At 45.7% G+C, this 19,618-nt stretch overlaps 1 protein-coding gene across 1 annotated transcript in view; it reads right to left on the bottom strand.

Moving 5' to 3' along the window:
- IARS2 (isoleucyl-tRNA synthetase 2, mitochondrial) overlaps window positions 1–19,618 on the bottom strand; it is a 1,527,005-nt gene that overhangs the window by 582,804 nt on the left and 924,583 nt on the right. Inside the window, exon 15 of the mRNA XM_069608590.1 lies at window positions 1,955–2,063. Within this exon, the coding sequence (XP_069464691.1) occupies window positions 1,955–2,063 (109 nt within the window). The remainder of the gene's footprint in view (window positions 1–1,954; window positions 2,064–19,618) is intronic.

Here is a 19,618-nt window from a genome sequence, read left to right as displayed (position 1 = left end):
CTGGCCACTTGGGAGGAGGATATATTGGGGAAAGAAGTGAGGACGCCCTCAGATTCCTCACAGTGCCCCTTATATGTTTTTGTCTCTTATAATATGCATAAAAACTGTCAATTATTTATGCTATATGATCAATATAACCAATATAGAGAAATTCTAATATAGTACATGGTGCCCTAGCTTGAAAAGATCCCTTTAATATACTTTATAATGTTGGCATGGATGGTGGCTGTAACAGGGCTCAGATATACAAGCCTCATTTCCCTGAAACAAAGAAACAGAATAAGCAATGTCACTTTGTGTGATGGTTCGTGGAATACACGAACCTTGGGACAACGGACGAGATCTACGGCGTCCACTTTACTCATCCAACATGGAGAATCCCATTGCGGCAAGTTACGGTAAAGCCGATGGGCCACATGAGGAAGAGGCTGTAGCCACGCCCCCAGACTGGCGAGCAGTACTTCCGTATCCAGCACCTGCACATCGACGTGTTGCTACTCTCTTTCCAGAGTCAAGCCGTGCATTGCAGACGTAAGTACGCACTCGAACCTGCAGCCTTTCCACTTCTTTCCTCGTACAGCTAAGTGGTTATCCTGTGTCTGTTTCTCTGCTCTTACTCATTATTGACACTCCCTTACCGTTCGCTTTAGGCAATCATCTGATCGCGGCTTAGATCCTCCGCCTTCTTCTCAGCATTCTGTGGAATCCGGGAAGTCCCTGTCTTTAAAAGACGATCCTTCTTCCAAGGATTCTAGAACGCAGGTCTTGGTACGATCTTTGATCAAGAAGTCAGATTTCTTTCAGTGGCATTTCCTTTGCTTTACCCAGGATTTTTCCATTCATCACAATCTCCTTTCTTTAGGATTCCTTCATCTCTTTACACGGGACATTACGCTGTCTACTTCTTCCCAGTACTAGCAGGGGGTCAGTCTCTCCTTCAGGAGGTAAGCCAAGTTACTTTCCTTCTCAGTTAACTAGATCAGGATTGGGAGGGGAAAGACTAAGTCTAATTTTCTTTACACTTTGTTCGGCTTTGCAACTATTCCCCCGTTTTTTTCCAAAACTGCTATCCAGGAACTTAACCCTCCAGTCCTCCGGGCCTGATTTAGGTGTTCCTAGGGTAAGCCTTTTATCCTCTCTTTGGGTCTGTAATATCTATCCTTCGTGTCATTAATTCCTCTCTGTGTCTACTTACGCCTAGCACTTATAGAGCTTGGAGGAGATTGGGAAGTTCAACCGAAGGAGCTGATTATTCTCTACCAGAAACACCTTCAGGGAGCAGTCCTCAGGAAACTACGCTCTCTAGCAACCCTTCACAGGGTTTTTCCCCCGTAAGGGGTTTTTCCCTGGAGGCTCCACCACTGTCGGACTCTCTGAAGTCGGATGGTGGAGGGGTTTCTAGCTATTTTCCCACTACTCCAGAAGGTTACCGAACCATCGATCCCAAAGAATAGAGAGGTAGGAGTTTTGTTTACCTTTGGGTCTGAGTAAATGTAATGATTTTGAATTATCACACTTTGTGAATTTCAGTATTTTAGCTCTATTTAACTGGAAAGTTCATAATCAAAACGGGAATTCAGCTACTATTTCACAATATGCCCAGCAAACACCTTGCATGATGTGAAAACCTCCGGAACTATACCGACGTTTCACAACAGAAAGATACATGAGCAGTATAAAGACACAGACTGTTCGAGGGGGCCGACTAACAGGGACATTATGGTAAAAAAGAATAGCATGGTTTGTAGTTTGGCATGCACATGTCCTGCTCCATCTGTGTTACCTCTCTCTTAAAAGGCTCCATTTTGCTATATGACCACAACTAAAACCTAATATAGTTTTAGTTCTAAAGTCATTAATTGTTGGATACCCTTAGATCACGTTTGCAACTTATAAAATGTTACTGCGAATAACTTCAAGTCATCGTTTAATTCTGCTACAGTGTTTCGCTTACCGATATGGTGCCGTTTTCCTTGTTGCTACACTGGTTAACAATGAAGACTGAAACCAGCCACCAAGTTGATCTTTACCTTCCATGTAAACATCTGCCTTTTGGTCTGCATCTTAAAAAAGAATTGAAAGAAACAATGTCATATCTAAACAATGTGATTTTGGTTCACTTATTTTATTGTTTTATTCAAATTACACAATATTATTATCAGAGTGTAAGTCAACAAACTATAAACCATGGGATGTAAACAATTCAGTAAGGGAAAATCTATTAAGACACCAATGGAAGAAACATAGCAAAGTTTCCCAACATTGTCAAAGAATCACAGTGTCCTTCCCCTACTTAATCTATTCAACCATTATAATAAACAACCACTTCAGTAAACAACATACACGAAAAACAGTAAAGACATGACAAATCACAAACACAAAACAAGGCTGGGCACAGGATAGGAAATAAGGATGAGCCAAACTTTCAATTTCTAAATTACAGACACACTAATAAAATGTTTTAAAAAAGAAAAGTCATTGTTTATGAGCCTATACATAATTATAATAATTATAATTAATTATTTTTATAACACGCTCATTACCGAAGAGGACCCGGGATTCAAACTTGTGTTGCCCTCCGTCTTTTTGCTTCCAACCAGAGCTTGCTGCCACTGAGCTATACTACCAGTTACCATATGAATTGCAAATTATTGAAAGTGTCCCAAATCAATCCACTGTCTTCAATCAAGTCTTTTTAATCATATGATATTCTTTCCCTAGCTTACAATAGTAGCATACTTTGGAGCCAGACCTCGAGTTGGGGCTTCCCACTAGAATTCCATTTCAGAAGGAATCTGCTTCTTAGCCATTATTTGTTATGGAGAATTCTCTGTTCAGGCTAATTTCCCAAACCTAGTGAGTCCCCCAGCAGCTTTTCTGGATTTTTGGGGTTTATTTTTTTTCTCCTGCTAAGAGTGAGACTCTTTTTCTCCCACTGTTAGGCATGATTTGAAAATGTCCTTTGACTTTGTAATGTGTTTTATGGGCTATGGGGTCTTTTACTCCATAGGGTTTCATGTGATTTTGGTAAGTGTGTTGCACAGTTTAAAGTCACCATTGACTTTACTAGTCTTAAATTGTAAACAGAACCAGTCAGTACAAACCATCATATTGTTGAAGTACTGGTAGGGATAATTAGATTGCCCCTGGGTCTGTTTTTTGAGGGGGCACTGTGCAGTCCCCCCTCGTCGAGTTTCTGGCTGGTGGCAGTGGTTACCACGCGAAATATTCCAGCGCAATATTTCCTATGGGATTTTCCCATTCATTTTAAACGCACCACATTTTGGTGCAATGTTAAAGATACCGCTGAGTTATTTATTTAATATTTATACCCCGGTTGGGTCTTTTTGCCAGGACTCGGTTTTAAAATGGTGTTTGTATTCGCCTCTGTAACTCCAACCCAAGTCGAGCCATTTGTTCCACTTTTGGCGGGCTTCTGCACAGAAGCCTCCAAAAGTGGTGCAACTCTGTCTGGGTCTACAGGATGTGTGGGAGGGGGGAATAGGCACCCTGGACTGAGTTGCCTCGGCAACTGAAGTCGCACTCTTGTGTGACTGGCCCAGTGGTGAGCCGCCCGGCTCACCACTTAGCATGTTTGAGTGACAGCTAGGACTGATGAATGGGGGTTTTCTGCATAAAAGCAGGGCTTTGGGAACTGGAACTTCAGAAGTCGACACAGGACCTAAAGAATCCGAAGATGGAGAAGCTGAGCCGACCTGCAACGACGACACCACCGGTGGAGCCCTGCTGAACCGACTCACCACTTTCCGACGACAGAGAAGATCTTCATCCTGGAGAGTCTTCTTCCTTTGAACTGGTGGGGTTAACCAGTTCGCCCTCTTTTCGCCTTCCTGGATCGTCTCGTGGTCGAATCGCCCGTGCCAAGCATCCCGGCGGCTGGATAGCCACGCTTCACCACTACCGCGAATAAAAGGGTAGTACCTTTTAACCAGGAAACCCTGCGGCTGGTTTCTTCCCTGGCAGTGCAACGACCTCCGGCTTTCCTCCACGTCGAGATATTCTCTTCCCCTGGACGAAGCACCGACTTGCACCCGCTGCCAGGAACAACTGCCCCCGCTGGAGCTTTCTCACCATTTCAGGTACTGTGTCCCGCCTGATCTCCCTTGCAACAGACTGTTCAAGGTGTCCGGTAAATCCTTGACTCTCTATCCTGGGGTGACCTGGGACCTGTTAACTAACTTTTCTGAACTGATCCAACTCCTTTGGAACTATCTGCAAAGACTTTTAAAGTGTACTTCAACTGTGTGATTTTGGGCACATTCCGCCTTGCTCTCTCCAAGAGTGGGCCTGGCCTATCAACTTTCTTGCTCTACAGTAGACTCTGCCTTTCTTGACTTGTTGTGGTTCTTTTAAAAGTGTTGGTATTGTGTGCTTTCCTAATTCTGCCTTTTCCCTCCCTTTTTAAATAATTATTGGAGTGCCATCTTGGTTAAACGCTCACCCCTGTATTGTTAATAAGTGGTGTTCTTTTCCGAAGACTTGTCGAATAATTAATCAGGTAGGTGTATATATTTCTAGTGACTGTGTTTGAACTTGCTTGACATATTAGTGCCAGTGTATTTTTACAAGTGTTTTTTAAATAAATAATGATATACTTTCATACCCAAGCTGTGGTCAGTGTTTGCTTGTGCTACTGTATTTTTGTACCTAATGTGTATACTCTATATACTGCTTAACTCTTCTTGAGAGAAGTCTGACTGCTCACCCACAGCCACCAGATAAATCGGGGTGGTACAGACTGCTACCAACTGGGTTTCCTGCCAACACCTGTAGTCTTAAACTTTTTGCAGTGGTCCCTAAGGGAACTGCACAGGTTTCTGCCTAACATTACTGATGCTTTGTACGTCTAGATTTTAGCTCCGGCAGGTAGTTTTAAATCTTTCGGAAGCAAACCCAGAACAGCGTGGTACGTGGTAAGACTGAGCGACAGATTATTTTGCAAAAAAAGGTTTATAACTTTTCAGTTATGATATGATATGGTAAACAAATTACTCAGTTCTTTTGGAAGAATTATTCTTTATTTATTTAATAACGTGCCTATACACAAGTGTTTCAAGGTGCGACGAGGCAAGGGAGGGGGAACAAAGGGGAAGACAGAACAACAATCCTACCATCCCAGGTGTCATTCAGATTGCGCAAGTGCAGGGGCGGGGGAAAGGGAAAAGTGCGTGGGGGAAGGGAGAGGGGAAAGTGCAGTACATGGGATAATTGAATAAATAAGATAAATAAAAACGGCCACTGGTGGCAAGTGCAAGGTAAGGGAGTAGTTTCTTACCTGTAACTCCATTTCTCCAGCGTTGGTATCTTTCATGGATTCACATGCTTAGAATATTCCCCGTCGTCAGACTGGGAACCCTCGGTACACATATATAGTCGTTTCCAATAGGAAAAAACTTCCGACACTTGTGTGTCCTATCCCCGTCTACGTCCTCTCCGGGGCCCCCCACGCACGCCCCGTTGGACGTAATGGTATACAAGCCACGCCCCGCGGGTCCCATCAGATTTCGGCCCCTCCAAAGAGAAAGGGGGGGGGGCCGGCTTACATACATATCTTGCACATTGCATTCCGGGGAGGCCGGTGGGCGCATGTGAATCCATGAAAGATACCAACGCTGGAGAAATGGAGTTACAGGTAAGAAACTACTCCCTTCTCCAGCATTGGATCTTTCATGGATTCACATGCTTAGAATAGATTGTATAGCAGTATCATCGAAGAAGGAGGTGAGAGTGCAATGTAATTTACATTCACAAAGACAAAAAACACCCCCAGTTCAAATATGTATGTAAGCCGCAACTTATTTTCTGATATAAGCATATCCATAATACATAGTTATGCATCTATACACAATTATCCACCCACCTATATATATATATATATATATATATATATATATATATATATATATATATATATATATATATATATATATATATATATATATATATATATATATATATATATATATATATATATATATAATAGGCAAAGTAAGCGACAACAGTTTCACCGTACTTGGCTTACCTCATTGAAACAGATGGCTTAGCACTGCCCGTCCCATCTGTACCTCATCCGCGTGCTGCCTTTCCAGGCAGTAATGGCGTGTAAACGTGTGTGGGACAGACCATGCCGCCGCCTGGCAGATGTCTGTCAGAGGAATTCCTGCCCATAGAGCCGCGGAGGAGGCTGTCGATCTCGTGGAATGGGCTCTAGGGCGTCCTTGTAGGGGTCTCCCAGCCTTGGAGTGACTAAAAGTAATTGCCGAAGAGACCCAACGAGCCAGGCCTTGCTTGGAGATTGCCCTTCCTCTCGTCGACGGACCGTAGGCAATGAACAACTGTCTGGTAGTTCTGATATCTTGCGTCCTTTGCAGGTAAAATTTTAACGCCCTTTAGACGTCCAGAGTATGAAGGGCTTTTTCCGCCGTCGACGACGGGGACGCAAAGAAAGTAGGAAGGACCAGGGTCGAGTGCTTGTGATAGACTGTCGGTACTTTCGGGATGAAAGTAGGGTTAGTTGATAAAATTACTTTGTCCTTAAAGAATCTCATATATGGAGGATCTATGACCAATGCCTGTAATTCCGACATTCTTCTAGCCGATGTAATGGCAATTAAGAAAGCCAGTTTCCAAGATAGGAACTGCATGGATGAAGAGGACATTGGCTCAAATGGAGGCTTCATTAAGGCAGCCAACACCACATTTAAACTCCACGACGGTGGGAACCGTTTCGTAGGGGGGAAAGTTCTAAAGAGACCCCTCATGAAATGTTTCACCAGTCTGTCACTGAATAATGGTGAAGACTGTCTCCTCCTCGTAAACCTTGAAATGGCCGCCAAGTGCACTTTGATGGACGATGATGACAGCCCACTCTCAGCTAGGTGAAGAAGATACGGAAGAATTTGTTCAGGGGTTACTTCTAAAGGCTGAATTTCGTGCTGTGTTTGACACCACGTACAGAACCTTCGCCATTTGCATATGTATGATTTGTTAGTCGAAGGGGCCCTAGCCGCCTGCAGAATTCTCCGGCAATCCGACGAGACTTTCAAGCTGCCAAACTCTGAAAAGTCAGGAGCCATGCTGTTAAGTTGAGGCTGTCCGGATTGTGGTGCCACACCGTTCCCTTGTCCCTGGACAGTAGGTTCGGCACTTTCTGGAGAGTTATAGGCTGTTCCAACGACAGATGTAGGAGGTCGGAAAACCATGGTTGTCTCGGCCAATACAGTGCCACTAGAATGACCCGGCATTTGTACCTGCGAATCCCCTGGATTGTCCTCCGTATAAGGGGGAACGGAGGGAAAGCGTACAGGAATTTGTCCGTCCACGGAAACGAGAACGCTTCCCGCAGGGATCCATTTTGAGGCCATCTGCTCGCGAACTGTTCGCATTTCCTGTTTTCTTTCGTTGCGAAGAGGTCGATTGAGGGGGTCCCCCACCTTTCGAAGATTATTTGTAGCTGACCGGTGTCCAGCTCCCACTCGTGTATTTGAGCCATTGTCCTGCTCAGGGAATCCGCTTGCACATTCTTCACACCCGGGAGATGGTAAGCCACTAAGGATATGTTGTGTTTCAACGCCCAGTGCCAGATCTTTTGAGCTTCCGCCGAAAGGGTCCTGGATCTGGTGCCGCCTTGCTTTATCAAGTAAAACATGGCTGTCGTGTTGTCTGTCAGCACTCTTACTTTTGATCCTTTGATATGTGGAAGGAATGATTTCAAGGCCCATCTCACTGCCCTCAGTTCCAGCACGTTGATGTGTAGGTGCAATTCGGTCGAAGACCATCTGCCCTGGGTTTGATGATCGTTCATGTGTGCTCCCCAGCCCGTCAGGGAGGCGTCCGTGATGATGGTATTCTGAAATTCCGGCTCTTGTAGAGGAACCCCTCTGTCCAGGTTGTGAAAGATTTTCCACCATTGGAGGGATCTGATGACACCCTCGTCGTCGACGGTTATCCTGTCTGACCACCGGCCCGTGTCCTGCTTCCATCTGTCCGACAGGAACTCCTGTAGAGGCCTCATGAACAATCGGCAGTTTGCTACTAAGTGGATGCACGAAGCCATGGAACCCAGGACTGCCACATATTTTCTCACGGAAAATGTGCTCTGTAGGCGAAGTTGACTAGTCAGTTGTTCGATCTTCAATATTCTGTCTAGGGACGGTTTCACTATTCCCGAGTGGGTTTCGAATTGAGCTCCCAAGAACTTCAAGCTCCTTGAGGGCTTTAGAGAAGACTTTTCGAAGTTCACTGCGAACCCCAGTCTTTGCAGAAGTTGTAAGGTGGCTTGTACGCTGTCGGTCGACGCTGGGGAGGATCCCCTCACAAGCCAGTCGTCGAGGTACGGGTATACATGATGCCCTCCCTTTCGCAGCCAGGCTGCCACAGGTGCCAAACATTTTGTAAACGTTCTTGGGGAGGACTTTAGACCAAATGGGAGCACTGCAAATTGGTAGTGTGTCTGACCTACCATGAACCTCAGAAACCTCCTGTGTTTTTGACACACCGGAATGTGGAAGTACGCGTCCTGTAGATCTAGTGACGCCAAAAAATCGTCCCTTTGGACGGATCTGATCACCTCCTGCAGTGTAAGCATTTTGAATTTTTGACTCTGTAGGGTCTTGTTGAGGTCTCGCAGGTTGAGAATAGGGCGCCATTTTCCGTTTGGCTTCTTTACCACAAAACACCGTGAGTATACCCCTAGGCCTTTCTGCGATGCAGGGACTAATTCGATGGCGCCTTTCTGTAACATGAGTGTTACTTCCTGCCGCAAGATGTTTAGATGTGGCTGGGATAGGTGTATTGGTGGACATTTTGGAGGTTTGCATTTGAATAGTAGGGAATGTCCGTATCTCACAGTGTCCAAAACCCACTGATCTGTTGTGATGGTCTCCCATTCCTCGATGCAGCTTGACACTCTTCCTCCCAGAACGGTACGCTTCCCGTCATTGCTGGTCTTTCTGTTTGCTCGTCGACGACGAATAAGTTGGTCGTCTCTTGGAAGACTGGAAGTTTCTGCGCCGGCTTAAGGTCTGAGAGGCGCGTCTATATCCTTGGGAAGGATACGCTGATCTACCAAAAGATCTATCCCTGGTTGCTGAGAATCTTGAGTTTCCAGATGCTCCTCTAAAGGGACGAAAAGAACGAAAGGGCTTACCACTCTGGAGAGAACCCAACGAGCGTGCTGTATCGGAGTCCTCCTTCATGCCCTTCAAGGCCTCGTCCACCTTTTCTCCGAAAAGAAGATCACCTTCGAAGGGCATGTCCAAAACTTTATACTGTACTTCAGGTCTGAAGTTGGTGCACTTAAGCCAAGCCTGGCGTCTTAGAACAACTCCGTTATTTATTTGTTTAAAACCCGAATCTGCCAGGTCCACCGCTATGTTAATAGCATGATTCGATGCTTCTTCGCCTTCTCGAACCAGGGACATCGCCGTTCTTCTATATTCTTCCGGGAGGTGGTCCAGGATAGGTGCCAGTCTGTGCCACATCTCCCTGTCATATCTGGCCACAATCGCCAGGGAGTTAGCTGCTTTCACCGTTGAGGCCCCCACAGAAAGAACCTTCTTACCAAACACGTCTTGGCGCCTCGCCTCATTATCTGGAGGGGTAGAGCATTTATGTTGGGCCTTTGCTTTTCTCGTCGCCGCCGATGACACCACCGAGTCCGGTGTAGGTTGAGCCGAAAGACACTTCGGTGTAGAGTCTGGTACTTTAAATTTCTTTTCAATGCGGCCTTTGACAGCCGGCTCAGAAAATGGGTGACGCATGGTTTGAACACCTTCTTTCCAGACATGGTCTAAAATGGGTATTGAGAATATTGAGCGTCTACTCTTGCCCATATGGTCAAAAAGAAAACAGTCCTTTTTCTCCTCCTGTTGGACCAGGCCAAACTCCTTGCACGCTTTTTCCATCATAGAATGAAAGGCACCTATATCGTCCGGTGGTGACGGGTGAGTGGGACTCTTTGGTGTTTCCATTTCCACATCCAACACCCAGGATGGATCCCTAGATGATGAGAGGGATATATCTGACGCTGACCCTTGGTCATATAGGGAGTCCGAAAGCTCACCTTCCTCCTGGACTGCTGGAGTAGTTGGAACCCCGATCGATCTGGTCGGGCGGTGTGAAGGGCCGGGCTCGTCGACGAGGGGTGTCGACGGTACAGGTGGAAGCCTTTCGTCCAGCGATTTCAGCAGCGAGTGTAAGGAGGACAGTACCTCCATGGACAGGGTCGCCTGAGAGCTTGGAGGTTGGGTAAACACCTGAGAGCAGGTTGCTCCTGATGGAAACCTGGCTCGTAGACCGAGGTCCTCCGGGCTCACAATTCTGAAGCCGTCGTCTTCTTTCGAGGCAATTGACGCTGCCTGTTCCTGTAGCAATGTGTCAGGCAACCCCATATCAAATACTTCTGGTCTCCAGGCCAGAACTTCCGTCGACGAGGACATCGTCGCCGAGGTTGTCGCTGGGTTGATGACGGGTGAAATCGACTGCGTCAGCGGCAGTGAGGACACCGACTGGTTCGTCGTCGTCGACGTTGGGCCTGCAGGTGGTTTAGGCGGTCCCGCCTTCACAGCGCTCTCCCTGCGTTTATCCGAATCTCTACTCGTGGCTGATCTGTGTTGATCGCCGGAGGAGGATTTAGGCCTCTCCTTTCCTTTCTTCGACGAAGTTGACGAAGATGTCTTTCTTGCAGAGTCTTTAGAAGAGTCCTTAGAAGAGTGACTTCGTGGAACGTCCTTTTCCGCAGGTCGTGACTTCTTAGCCGGAGGTTCCGACGAAGTTGAGCGTCGAGGGGCTCCTGATGTTTTCGCAGAGGCCACGCTGCGCACAGAGCCCACCTCTGACTGAGGGTACGCTCCCGCACCGTCATTTAACCAGGATACCAGCCGTCGATTTCGATCCTTCAGGGTTTTCTGGGAAAAACCTTTACATATTTCACACTGGTCTGCCGAGTGGTGAGGGTGGAGGCAATAAATACAGTCTAAATGGCCGCCCCCCTCGTAAACCTTCTTCAATCCGCACGTGGCACACGGGCGAAATAGAGGTTTTCCCGACATTCCGATAAAATTAACAAACTCACAGGAGTTCGACAATTCGACAAAATCTAGCAGTAGAGACTACGCGAGGAGATCCCACTATCTTTGGAGACGGTTGAAATCTGACGGGACCCGCGGGGCGTGGCTTGTATACCATTGCGTCCAACGGGGCGTGCGTGGGCGGCCCCGGAGAGGACGTAGACGGGGATAGGAGACATAAGTGTCGGAAGTTTTTTCCTATTGGAAACGACTATATATGTGTACCGAGGGTTCCCAGTCTGACGACGGGGAATATTCTAAGCATGTGAATCCATGAAAGATCCAATGCTGGAGAAGTGCAGATATAAGTGCTGGTAGGGGGACTGTAGGGATACAGAAAACAGTCTCCTGGTGCAGGGGGTGCCAGGGAGGCAGTGCAGGAGGGCAACTGGCAGGGCCCTAGAATCAGAAAGGGTGGCCCGGTAACCAGTGCAGTTTCTGCCAGGAATTCAGTAGGGGAGAAGGGGGAGAAAGCAGAGGCAAAGAGGAAGGTTTTGAGGTGCTTCCGGAACCGGAGATGGTCCTCCTGAAGTTTCAGAGAAGCAGGAAGGCTGCTTCAGAGGGAGGCCCCTGCCGAAGAGAGAGATCTACCACCAACTCGTTGCTTGGAGAAGCGACTGGCCCTGAGGGAGTTGGATGCAGATGAGCAAAGAGCTTGAGAAGGAAGATATTTAGGAAGAGAGAGTTGCAGGTATTGCGGCCCCAGGCCCCAGAAGGAATTGTGGACAATGCAGAGGGTTTTGAACTTAAGAGCCAGTGAACTTGAGAGCCAGTGCAAAGGTTTCAGTCCTGGAGAGATTCGATCCCTGGGCTTGAGGCCAAGGACAAGTCTCGCAGTCCTGTTCTGGATACACTACCCAGCGGGCACTGAGGCGCATCACTCTGTGCTGGCCTCCACTGCGTATTCGCTCAAGTAAAATGCCAACTCTAACTGTACTCCATGCTTCTGAATAGCGTTGGCATAGAGTGCAAGTGCTGTTCTTTTGCCTTTGTGTGCTTCAGCCTGGATCTACCAGACTGCTCATCTTCAGTTTGATGCAAGCCCTGGCAATCGCTCCTGACAGCCTATCCACCCAGCCTCATTTCTGGACTGACTTGGATTGTGGTTATCGTGAACTCTTGAACTGATTTGCGTGTATTATGGCCAATTTCTTCTGATTAGGCTGGATTTTTCTACTGAAGTGAATTGGACAGTATCCTGATGCAGGGACCTTACCTGTTTGTATGTGAAGATGAGCTTGTATTAGGACTTACCTTCCTCGAATGGGCCTCCCTGAAGCGCTTCTTGTGCCGTCAGTTTTTTTTTTTAACATAATATCATTAAATTCCATCTTGTGCCGCTTGCCATTCACCACTGCATCAGGTGATGGAAGGCCTCTCTTACGGTTCTGAAGGGGTTGTTGAGACTTCTTGTGCCAATTACTGGCCTCTTACTTTTCAGCTTTGGCAGAGGGCCAGGCAGCATTCATCTCTGCTCTTGTAGTCCACCAAAAGATCCATCTTGTTTCCTTGGGTTTTTTCATGAGTAGGATAATCTTGCTTCCTGCTTTACAAAACCATTTTGTACAGAAATCCGACGCCCATCACTAATTTTTCGACAGCTTCGAAACCAGGCCATTGCCCCACCTTGAACCTAGGCAGTAATATGGAACCATACAAATCTTGAGTAACCCTTTTGCAATTCTTTAGGGTAGCCCAGCAAACCAAGCAATGGTGAAATCAATCGCTCACCAATCATTTAGCCCACTTTGTCAAACACTTCCCTCCAAAAACTGTGGATGTCAGAGCAATCCCATATAAAGTGCAGGCAGCCTGCTTCCCCATCGTTCCTCTTGCTACAGCAGACAATGTCAGAGTACATATTACTGAGGCCAGCTGGAGTATGGTATACCTGATGTAGAAATTTAAAATTGAACACCTTAAATCTCTAATTAACGCAAAACCTCTTAGTCTACTGACAGGTATATGGCTATTGGTCATCAGTAAGTCAAATCACCCTCCCACTGAGCCCTGCAGTGAGCACAGGAACATTATAGGGCAACCAGGCCACACTGAAAACAAAGAGGAGTGGAGAAAGGGTGTTACCATCCAACTGGCCCAGCTAAGTGCCACTGAATCAGACATGTGGTACAAATAACAGTCTCCTCCACATGTGGAGAACCAGGGTCACTAAACACTACTGAATGTAATGAAGAGAGAGCAACACAGGCTGCTCAAAGTAAGCGTTGTTCCAATCGGGGCAAGTTGTAAACCAACAGGAGAGGTAATGGGCTTGAGCCACCAAGTAATATTTATTCAAATGCAGAATTGCCAGCCCATCCTTGCCAAATGATAATAGTAATAAGCCCCACCACACCCAAATCTACTTTCCAGCCCATATTAAATCAAATCAGGATATGATATGGCATTTGTACCACGCCTATACACAAGTGTTTAAAGGCATGGCAGGGAAGGGGGAACAGAGGGAGGACAGAGACAACAATATTACTAGGCCAAAAGACGCAGATTGTGCAAGTGCACGGGAGGGGAAAAGTACCAGGGAAAAGGGGAGGGGGCAGTGCTGTACATAGGATCAAAACAAGAAGAAGTGTGGTCAGCAGGTGGCAGGTGGAAGGGTAAATCCAGACAGCAGGTGTCCAAAAATGCAGGTAGGGGGAATTTCTGTCTTACTGACATTAAGGCAGAGATCGTTGGCGGCACACCACTCCTGGCCAGCAGACAGTCAGAAATTAGAGAAGGAGAAGTGGTGGCAGAGGGGAGCCTGAAAACTAGAGACAGTACCTTCAGAAAAAAAGTATTTAGGGAGAACAAGGAGGTCTGGAAAAAAGATAAACAAATGCAGTCATAAAATCTTCTTGATAAGGGAAAGCCAACCTCTTATGGATCGGTGCAGCTTAATCCATGGTGTACCAGATTCCTCAAGGTTAGATACTTATAAGGGTGCAAGTAGACACGGGACATAGTGGTGACATTTTCTGAATTTAAACATTAATTTAAAGGAAATAAAGTGCAAACCCCCAACTGTCCCTATAACTAAGAGGGATTTCCCTGCCTCAAATAAAACTAAGGATGGTGTCAGAATGTCTGTCAAAAGAAACATAGTCCACTGCCCTATGTCCCAAACCTATTTTCGCCTCTCACACTTCAAATGAAAACTATACTACTAGCTTCACCCAGATTCCAGAAATGCGGTTCCTTCCTTCTGGATGAGTTTTGGCAGTTTGTGACTATTGGGGAGATCTTCTTCCCTTGGCCATCACAAGGCCTTCCAAGGCAGTTACACACAGATGAAGGGGGAGGTCTCCCTTCCCCAAGTCTTTTTAGACAACTCACAGTTCCACAAAGATGGGGGAATATGTCTCCCAAACCCTTCTTTTAGTATTCCCAATTATGTCTGTGGTTTTGCCAAATGATATATTTCTCCTCCCCTGGTCTTCTCTTCCACTTGTGGGGGTCCCAGAATCCTTTCTCAGGTTTATAATGTCTCTCAATGAGGCCAGGTTCACTAACCTGCCAGGCACTGTTTGACACAAAGCTCTCTGGAATTCTTCCAAGTACTGATACGAGGAAGAGGACGACTCTTGTACTCAGCTTGATTGTTTTCATCAATTGATTTTACAATAGGGAGCTATTTTACCCCAACTTGGCTCAACTCCATCCCTCAGCGTCTCGATAGGGTTTTTGCAGTGTGCCCCACTTCTTAGAGCACTTTCTCATTCATTAACTCAATTCTCTTTATAGTTTCTTTCAACCCCAAGGGCTCGTTCCTTACCCCTGCTCTGCTGGCTGCTTCTCTCTCCTGCTCCCCGCTTCCTTCTCTGGGCTTTTCTCACTGGCTCCCAACTTCTACTGCCGGCTCTCGGCTTCTCTCTCCCCTGGAAGTCATGCAGCGGTTCCACAGCCCTGGGTCTCACAGGTATAGTTATACCTTCTCCACCTCTCCGGTTCACCGCTGGATACCTGCTACTCCCGCTGTGGTCTGCTTGTGTCAGGGGCGTGCTCAGCTGGGACGCATATGCTGGCTGATCAGCATCCCTGTCTCCTTCTATCCCTGTTCTCTGTATAGCAGCTCTCTCCAGCTCACAGTTCGTCCAAGGGACGAGAGACCATGACCATGAGAGAGGTCTTTCCTCTCTTTTTTATCTATGGCTGGCTCGTGCGAGAGATAGTATGTTTGCTTTGTTGCCGCAAAGGTCTCTATACTCCTCTTTTCTTCTTCCTCATGTCAGTATCTACAGAGTTATAGCTTTTCTTACTCTTCCTTGTCACAGCATGGTTTTCCTCATACTTAGACAGGTCTAACTCTGCACAAAATAACTAGGAGCAGAATTGTCTAATCGGATATGGTGGTCAATTGGATTGTCTCTTACCTACAATAAAGACCACAAGCTTTTCAGAAGCACACCTTCAGATGAGACCACCGCCTGGTTACCTGCGGAGTTCCACAGGGCTCAAAACTCTCCCCAGTGATTTTCAACCTGTATGTGGAAGCGCTAGATTCACTCCTCAATGATCCAAACATCCCTTCACACCAATATACGGACAATACCCAGCTATAACTTAGGGTGCACTGATCTTATAACATGAAACTCCCCTGGAAATGGCTTGCCACCATTCAAATATGGATGACAATCCCAAAGTTCAAGACAACCAAAACAGATGTCTTCTCCTCAGTCACCAATCCAAACAAGAAATTATCCAAGGATGGCTGAATTGCTGAATTACATGCATTTGAATGGGTTAATTCCTCAGTTCACCCACCCCCCTGATCCCTCATGTTCATTTTAGACAGCCACACCTCCTCCCAGCATCACACTGCTTCAATGCTCCTGCAGTCCAAAGAAGAACTTCAGACTCCTAGATGTGACTTAGGATCTACTGTCCCTGGATTACCACTGCTCCAGGACTGTCTCGTAAATGTACACATCTTGCACTCTCTAAGGCATGCACAGTACTCCGTTGCTCCCAAGCTAGGTTCCTGTGATATAAAACACAAATACAACAATACAGTTTCAAGCCTCTTGTCTCATGGGATTCACCTATTCACACTGACAGACACTTGACAGCTAATACAAAAATCATGGGGGAAAGCGCAAACACCTATCTAGTGCTCTCTACATAAATAAATTTGCTATTTTATCATGCATAAGAACCCAATACAATGAGACCAAAGAAACAAAATAGCTTAACAAACCCATCTAATGCAGCACAGAAACGAGACAAGGTAATTAAATTTAATGAAATGCCTTTTCAACATCAATTATTATAGCTACTGATGGGAGAGATAGCTTAACCTGCTGTAAAGACGAATAGTCTCCTCAAATTACAGGAGGTCTATCTTTCGGGGATGTACCAATTAGGCGGGCAAGCGAAAAGGTCTCATCAATATAGCCAAATCATTTGCAATCACATTTGCTAAATATTTTGTTATCCAAACAAATAGGTGAGATTGGGTGACACAACCAATATTCCATAGAAGGCTTATGTTTTAGAATAAAAGTGTTTTTAGCGCTTATTAAGAAGTGTGTCAAGCTGGAAATGAGACCATTAAGGAGAATAAAAGATTGTTAAAGGCTGAACCACCTTCCAAACTCGACATCAGACCTTGTACCATAATCCGCACAAGAATATCTGATAAGTACAACGAACTCCAGGTAGCAAATTTACACCTGGTTAATCATTATTTAGTAACAGCCTTACAAATACATTTCTACTCTAAAGCAAAAAGACAGCACATGGCGTTTCGTTAAAGGCTTTTTAAATGTTAGTCATTTGAATGCCCCAACGTCTGCAAAACAGTTTTTGCAACAAACAAGTCAGACCTTCAGAGCAAAAGTGAAAACATGACACGATTCTAAGCAGCACACATTCTTATCTCACAATACTCCTTACTGAAGGAACCAGAAAATAACTTAAGGAAGCAGATTCAGAAGATATTAGCTAAATGGTACAAATACAAGCTCCAGAAAATCTGCCAAGGCAATATTTTAATTCTTACAGGGCTTAGCAACTTCAGATGAATAAGACAATTGGAGTGAAAATGAGGTTGAAACAAACATTACCAAATATGTACATGATTTAAGGCCTAAACTAACCTGCTATAAAATGTAACAAAGAATTAAAATCTTAGTCATGGGTCAGTGGAATGGCATCTATCGTGGTGGCTGGTGTGAAAGTCCTATTACCCACAAAACCAGATAATCCTGGGGAACTATTATGGCCAGAGGAAGGCACCTCTTCTGTGATGTGACTACCTGAAAGTGGCACATGGTAAATGCCCAGAGTTCCCCCAGTTTTTTTCCAACCCAACTGTTTGTAGAGACTTGCAAATCATGTGCCTCTAGAAGAGATCAGGCAAGGAGTTAACGTCTGGAAAAGAAATAGATTTTCGTTAAAAAGAAACACACAGAAACATACAGGCGACTTAAGCAATAGAGAAACGCTGACGAACTCACCCTGGTTCACAAGTGGGAGTCCATGTCCAGAGGGATGAAGCCTGACATGGATCACAAACTAGATCTCAGATGGAAATATACAGAACCAGGAATACAGATTCTGCACGCGAGCTGCCATAGGCTTAGTTACTCATGCCGGAAAAGCGAAAGGAGCCACTTCCCCATGAACCAGGAAGGCAGAATACCGGCACAAGTTGCCATCATGATAACCCTGTCCCACTTTAGCAAGATGGAGCTGTGAAGAGGCCGGACACAGATCTCATTACAGGGTGAGAGGAGCAAGATTAGGTGCTGATTGAGGACAAGGTGGGCAGAATCTGCAGAGGTTACATGAGATGCATCATTTGGTGCTTATCCAGTGAGCAGGAGGTGGCTAATCGCAGGCATCCACAGTAGTAAGAATCCAGTTTGATACTCCTGGCTAGTTCAGGAGGCCTGTAGAAGACCTTACCTGAGGCCAGACAGCCTCAGAGGAAGCAAGTCAAGAGTGCCATCTCACATAAAAGTTACTGAAGTGAATGAGGAGGGCTACGATAGATCACCGAAAATTAGCTGATTGCTATATCCCCAAGACCGAGTGTCACAATAGACACAGAGATGGGGGTTGAGACTAGAGTGGCATTGAGAAGGCTCTCAGCATGAACACAAGAACTCTACAGTTAGCACCCAGGTTGGGATGGCTGGGAATCCTATCTAGAATACCCACGTGCAGAGGGGGAGAATACTTACCAGAGTTGTCCAGGCAGGCAACCGCACAACAGAGACCTCTACGGCAGGAGGGGGAACACCACAACTGGCATATTCAAGTGACTACCAGAACCCTGAGGACATGAGGTGTACAACCATCGCATGAGGTCATTACTCCATTCAGGGAGGCAAAAGTCAAGGCATCACAGTTTAAGTATCACCATCAAACTACAACCAGGGACCTGGACGACCATATCCCACGAGGGAGAAAGAGGTTTGGATGGACACTTAGTCACTGAGAATGAGTGACTGTGTTGGAACCTTGCTTTCTACAATAGATCCTGAACATTTGAACTCTAGACCTCTAGACCATTGATCCTTCTAGAGCAGGGAATACACAATATTGTATTGGTCCCATTCGGTCAATGACTGTAGAAAGCGCTCTTCTTCCGCGGTGTAACTAAATACCCAAGAGTTCCCTCACACTGTACCTGAAACCAGCCAGCAGTAAGGTACGACACCCAGAACTTGACCGAACTCGGGATTACGAAATAAAGGCAGTCCAATTGGAGAAACAGGGATGTTCCTCTCCGAGTTGAGGCTTGCAGGCAGTGTGCAAAAAGTACATTGGCAGGGAGATTTTGGGGTGAAAGAAGCCTCTATTGTGTATTGGAAACAAGTTGTCCAGAGGGCACACTGCTTTCGTTCAATCTCTTAATATCAACCTTTATTGACTGTAGCACTTCTGGTCAAAGGGTGTTGTCTCCGCTTGGCGATAAAGGCCTGGGGACTGTGGTACTCTAAAGGCACTACCGAATGTGCTTTACCCGTTAAAGTTGTAAAGATCTTTCACAATGACATTCGGGGAGTGCCAGCACAGTCACAGGCAAGAATACGACAGGGTGACTCATCCAAACACCAAGGAGCACCGAAATGTAGAGTTCAGGCAGTCAAGAGAACTGAAGAAACAAGGCTCATACATTTAAAGTGACAGGAATTGAGATGCAGCCTACTCAAGTGAAAATGTAGACCATGGAGTACACATTTATTTACTTAGTGAATTGGTTTATATGAAATCTTACACAGCTTATGAGATAATATTCTCCTTTTTTATTTGTTTTAACAAAAACAACTCCAATTATCTTTCTCCTAATAAAAATATAAATAATAAGTAATTATGAGAATAATATATGCGTATAGCTGTATTGGGAGTGAAAAGCTTATGTGTGGCTTTGCAACTGCACAATATCAAAAACTGACATGTAAACAATAAGGGGATGTAACTTGAGACTTCGTAATGCTAGGAAAACACAGTAAGCAGTCTTTAAGCACTTCACAAGCTGTTGCAGAAAATGTACTGTGCCAGAATTGTGTACAATAACTATC

Source organism: Ambystoma mexicanum, chromosome 4q (genome assembly GCF_040938575.1).
Source record: "Ambystoma mexicanum isolate Mex_15411 chromosome 4q, UKY_AmexF1_1, whole genome shotgun sequence".
In the NCBI taxonomy this organism is placed as follows: Eukaryota; Metazoa; Chordata; class Amphibia; order Caudata; family Ambystomatidae; genus Ambystoma; species Ambystoma mexicanum.
The sequence above is the reverse complement of the archived record's forward strand: the minus strand, read 5'-3'. Positions and strand labels throughout refer to the sequence as shown.